Source organism: Schistocerca piceifrons, chromosome 8, assembly GCF_021461385.2.
Source record: "Schistocerca piceifrons isolate TAMUIC-IGC-003096 chromosome 8, iqSchPice1.1, whole genome shotgun sequence".
NCBI classification, from domain to species: domain Eukaryota; kingdom Metazoa; phylum Arthropoda; class Insecta; order Orthoptera; family Acrididae; genus Schistocerca; species Schistocerca piceifrons.
Window position 1 is genome coordinate 1,335,388 of NC_060145.1, and position 6,037 is coordinate 1,341,424.

The 6,037-nt window shown below is 42.2% G+C and overlaps 1 protein-coding gene across 1 annotated transcript; it reads right to left on the reverse strand.

Moving 5' to 3' along the window:
- Positions 1-2,261: 2,261 nt before the first annotated feature.
- Positions 2,262-2,627, reverse strand: LOC124711463 (circumsporozoite protein-like). The gene has a single exon (XM_047241559.1). It carries the CDS (start codon positions 2,625-2,627, stop codon positions 2,262-2,264), a length of 366 nt encoding a protein of 121 aa, XP_047097515.1.
- Between the last annotated feature and the right edge of the window lie 3,410 nt (positions 2,628-6,037).

A 6,037-nucleotide genomic window follows, 5' to 3' on the forward strand; every position in this document is an offset into this window, starting at 1 on the left:
TTAAATTACTGAAAACTTTTTTCTGTGTATGAATGGTTTTCTTAATATTTATGTGTATGTAGTTCTTATCTTCCACGCCACTCCTGATTTCAAATGATCGTGCGATTCATATATGTTTCTGAGTCGTTTTTACCGGCAACATTCAGTCCTAACAGTCCACGGTAAATTAAGGTTTTCCTGTTAAATACACGTTTGTACGTGCGCTTCCCTTTTCAAGATTTAATCCTAAAAGAAATGCCGTTGCCGACATTCAGTGACTCATCCGGTATTTATTCAGTTCCCTGTCAAGGTTCTCGCATTCCAGATTAGCCCAGACGTGTATGATTTTTAATATATTTAAGAGCACTTAACAATCTGATTCTCCTGCAGAATTAATCAAGGATTATCAAGCTACATCAAAATTCCATACATCTTTCCTGAACTGAAGCCTATCCACTAACTGATTTTTTTCGATGGAAACAAATGTGCGAGGTAAATAAGTAGTAGGCGGTGGCTCGAGATACCTTCTTTAATATAATCCCAGTTGAAGTTCACATTATACTGTTTCATGCTACATAACAGATACATTATCCATCGACCCATCTAACTCTGTAATTAGACTGGTACGTTTCAACAGTTACATTTATGCGTTATAGTCTACTCCAAGTGTGGTGCGTTGAAGGAACACCTCATTCACACACAATGTCGGACAATATTTAGTGAGTTTCTTTGCTGCAGAAGATGTTTCGCCGGTTTCGCCGGTGGCTGCCCTGCTGTACCACTGGGGAGGGGAGAGAGGCAGACGAGCCGCCGGAGGAGCAGACCGCCCCTGGCCACCCACTGGACAGCATGGAGGTGAGGGGCGCCGTGGTGCCTGACTTCTGAGAGGCATCGACGGAGCAGACTACTCGATTTAAAAGCGCTCTTTTCATCATCTATCACTATTGGGTATTTTGTGAAACCTTGGCAATCTTTCTTAGCTAGTGGCTGGGACAAAAAGTGGTGTTCTGAATTACTGCTTCCTTTAGACTACGTTCTGAGCGTTACCTACTTTACTGTTATTTGTAAGAGTCAAGAAATGTCACTTTCTTCAGTTGCGGGATTCGCTGTTCTCATGTTAAGTGGTTAGTCCTTATACATCAATGGGAATCAAAAGTGGCACTCGCATAAGGTGTCAAACGTATTTGCATATTTATCAATCGAATAAGGAACTGATGACCAAGAGTAATAGTAGGAAATCATAAGGAAAACGTAAGTGTGGCATGTTATATATTGGCTTTATTCTAATTAGCGTAACCATTATATCCATTGTGTATCTCAACACTCAAACCTCCCTCGTGGGATTGGGAATACGTGGTGCGCTAATGAAGGTATAGAAACGGAGCAGGAATAAATGAAGAGTCATTCCAGCGACGATACGGGTCGATAATGCAGAAATGCACTGACTTCAGCGTCTCTGAGAACGGGTAGTCTGCTGTGTCAGGTGCTTAACGACAATCATTGGTAAATGGTTAACTTGGATGGATGTCGTGGGCTATGAATGGAGGTTGAATGGCGGTGAAACCTGCAGTAGACGATAAGACCTTCGATGTCCTCTCCTCATCACGGTACGTAACGGTCGGAATCATTTGCGGACTGTAGAGCAGGATTGGAGGCTACCTGTGGCAGATATGACGACAGAGCAGATTGCTCGTACAGGCACAAAGGCCTAATCCGCGACATCCAGAACCTCTTGTGTATTGTATTCTTGAGGCGGCCCAACACCATATTAAATATTCCGTCATACTATTTTGGATCGTCAGTATAAGTTTGTAGGACACAGGCCACCATGAAATCCTGCGAGGTGAATATGCGCATCCTCGCGTCTCTTCTCGTAAATGCAGAAGTGCTCTTACAGGCATGGTCCACATCGAGCGATTGGGAGACATCACAACAACATGTTGTGAATGAGACTGTATCATTGTCTGGAACGTTGACCAGTGATAGTCTTTTGCTAATGTATAGATTACTATTCAGAATAACAAGCTCTTAAAGATCCAACCCGGACAAAGAAAATGCATGAGAATAATTTATACACCAATATAATCTCACAGTATTTATAATGTCACTATATTGACAGATAAATAATTCGTACTTTCATTCGATTTAAATATGTACTGAATAGATGTACCAAAAGAAGTGGCAATATTTAATGTTACTTTAATGATCTAAATTATTGTGAATAGATCTTCTCTCAATTTGTATCACATGGAACACATTTATCAACATCTTAACATCATCCATTATATCTTTTTCTCACAGGAGCCAGCATTAGCTACAACAGCGGCGTCACCAGCCACGTTGCCCACTGCAACACTGCAGGTATCGCCAGCCACGTTGCCGGACACAGGAGGAGAGCCAGCAGAAGCCACAAGAGAAGAGGCGTCTCCACCCGCGTCACCATCCTCAGTACCACTTGAACGACCAGCTGCACCACAAGTGGTTGCACCAGCCGCGTCACCAGCCACAACAGGAGTGGCCAAGGAGGCCACAACGCAACTGGAGTCTCCAGCCGTATTGCCATCCACAACACAACTTGAACCAGCAGCTCCAACACACATGGCATCTCCCGCCACGTCCCCATCTACAACACATGTCTCATCAGGCATGACACAAGTGACGTCGGCACCTACAATTGAAGTGGCGTTGCCACCCACAACAAGAGCAATTCTTCGAGCCTCATCGCCAGCCACAACAGAAGTTACTTCATCAGCAGCCTATCTAACCACAAAACGTGTAGCCTCGTTACCTTTAGAGCAGTTGGTGTCCAAAGCATCGCCATCAGCCTCCACACAAATAGCATCCGCCATCCCCATTGCCTGCTACAGCATGCATCCTGTCACCAGCCCTGTTGCCAGATACAACACCCATCAAGCCACCAATCCTGTTGCCAGATACAACACCCATCAAGGCACCAACCCAGTTGCCAGATACAGCACACGCAGTATCACCAGTCCTGCTGCCGGATTCAGCACACGCTGTGTCACCAGTCCCGCTGCCCGATTCAGCACACACTGTGCCACCAGTCCTGCTGCCGGATTCAGCACACGCTGTGTCACCAGTCCTGCTGCCCGATTCAGCACACACTGTGCCCCCAGTCCTGCTGCCCGATTCAGCACATGCTGTGTCACCAGTCCTGCTGCCCGATTCAGCACACACTGTGTCACCAGTCCTGCTGCCCGATTCAGCACACGCTGTGTCACCAGTCCTGCTGCCCGATTCAGCACACACTGTGCCACCAGTCCTGCTGCCAGACACAACACGCGTTCTGTCACCAGTCCTGCTGCCAGCTACAATATGATTTGCGTCTCAAGATTCTGAATTTCATTGAAATATATCATTTGTTCTTATTACACTTTTGATTAAATAAAAACGAAATTTTATGTGTTATATACTGTGTCTATTTCTAACTATGCTGATGTATGCATGTAGAGACCCGACACTTACATGTGTGTGGATACATTTTAATGTAATTTGTAATACATAAGCTTATAGAACCCTAGTACTTCAAAATTCATCCCAAGTAGTTTTCCATTTGCCAATTCTACTGCAGTGTTAGTTGACAAGAGAAGAAAACGTTGTTGTTTAGAAGGGAAAGGAACGAATGGAGTATTATGACTAATGTACAAACAGATAAAAATCTCTTTTCTGGCAATGAATGTGCTGAGATGTTGGAAAGTGGAGCACAGGATTACAGTTTTACAGATCGATCACGTTTTGAATGAAATTTAAACTGAAACAATGTTGCTGTGTGCCTAGATTAGATGCTTGGTGGCAGCTAGTTTTGCTTTGGAGTTATTCGTAAGTATATCAACAGACTCATTCCTCCCACGCACAGTTTTGTTGAGCAAGATTCTGTGGGTGTCACCTACAGAATTTGACCAGTGCTGCATACTTGCGTCAAATCAACCAAAAATTCCATAGTTGGACAGGAACTTTATTCTGCAGACCCCCACCACACTTAATAGAATACACTAGGAAGAACTGATATGAGAAAGTTCGATTAATGCTGTTTAGAACGGGTGGCATCAGACAGAGTTTAAAGATCTGATAATACATTTTCTGTGCTCATATGGTCTTGCTGATATCGCAGTTAGATCTAAACAATTGTACATGTGAATCCACAAATTCTTCTTCCTGCACGTTAAAATTCTAAATAATACATATCGTAAAAAGTACCAGCCACTGAGAGTACACATTACTGGGTGTACTCGCTACAATTTCGTATATATATACCACACAGTAAATGATGTACCTACCTACAAACTTCAAGTGGCCGGTCCCTCGTTGTCTGTTGCTGAGATGCTGCGCATACTGCTTGATGAGAAATATAGGGGGCTGTAACTCTTAAGTTACCACCATTTTGTCGTACTCCAACAGTATACGGATAACATTTTTTTACTCCTTTACTGGTACATGTAATGTCAATCACGCTATTGCTTTCGTGTACAAAGCTACTACCCCATTATAACGAACAAGGTTTCCACTTGACGCCTTCCTGATTCCCAAATTTAATGTTGAAAGAGCTATTTAACATATATACTTGCGAATTTAAGTATCGAGTAAGGCAAGTCGAACATACTGCAGAAGAAAATAGAAACTCCTCTACAGTGGCTCCTTTCGTAGTGGTACACAATAGAGTTTCTGCACATCGGAAGTGCAATGTACGCCCCATCCCCGAAAATCATGTTAGTTAAAAACTGAAGAGAGTAAGTCAAGCTGTGAGTTAAAACTCAGGCATGCGCTTAAATTAACCGTTAGCAGAAGTGATCAGCTGTCATATGAAACAACCGCCGTGGCCTTGGTGTAGGCAAAATGAATGCTGAACTGATTCCATTGCTCCAGCCCCCGCACTGAACCGGTACTTCACATTACGTACAACCACAACTCAACCACAAACGAAACAGAGACTCATTGACTACTTCTTACGAGTAAACGACTGACGCCACTGAAAAATTCTATCTGGAGTACCGTCAATAAAGGCATCAGATCAGCAGGGTCTACTGAAGCACGGGATACAATCAGTCAGCTTTGACCAATGACGTCCTAGGTAAATCATAGCTATTAATTTCTTTACTTCCCAACCATAGATAATAAATCGGTTTTCTGCTGCGGATAAGCGCCATCATCGTACATTTAAAAAATTGAGAGTTTGTTTTAAAAGAGCTAGATTTTCGCAAAATTTCTTTCGTTTGCATTGATTTCAGTAATTGGTATTTTGCAATTCATTCTGTACTTAATTTCATTCTAAGTGTGTTTGAGATAATTTGGACGAATTGTTTTTTGTTTTATGATAATTTTTTCTTTTTCGTTTTAGTTTGTAGGTATGAATTTATCTATTCCAATGAACCTGAATGATTTAATGGAGGCTATGGTAGATATGATGGCCATGACTCGATTTTTACAAATGTATTTTCCTGTTGACGGTTAAGTTCGATGTCGTGAGTGCGACGAACATACGCGCCAGACAAGTATGTCCGCTCGACGTACTCACGACTTATTCGTATGGCGCTGCAGCAAACGAACGAAGGAAGTTTTGGTTACATTAATTGAAAATCATGTTGTAGAGGGTTCCGTAGTGATTTCAGATGGTTTTTCTTCATACAGGGATTTGAGGAACAGGGGCTATCAGCATCATGTTGTTAATCACAACACTGAATTCCGATCTTTGTCCACCGTTCAACTGAAGAGCAGGATACAAATGTTATGTATGGCTCTATTTTTTGTCTTCCTTAGCACTAGTGTAATATACTTCAATTGATATACGTAGGTCAATTGAAGTACAGAATACCCATGTTATAAATGTCGTTATCTCCTATTCGCTAGCACTACTTTTCTGTTCTTCAAATGGTACAAATGGCTCTAAGCACTATGGGACTTACCATCTTAGGTCATCAGTGCTTAGACTTAGAACTACTTAAACCTAACCAAGTATCCCATACTTCAGTTTATATATATATATATCTGTGTATGTGTGTGTCAATGGGATACAAATATTATGCACATAGATCTTTCCGCC

Bases quoted from the DNA above. Each gene is read 5' to 3' on its own strand.
- LOC124711463 (XM_047241559.1), bottom strand. From the start codon at position 2,627: ATGCCTGATGAGACATGTGTTGTAGATGGGGACGTGGCGGGAGATGCC.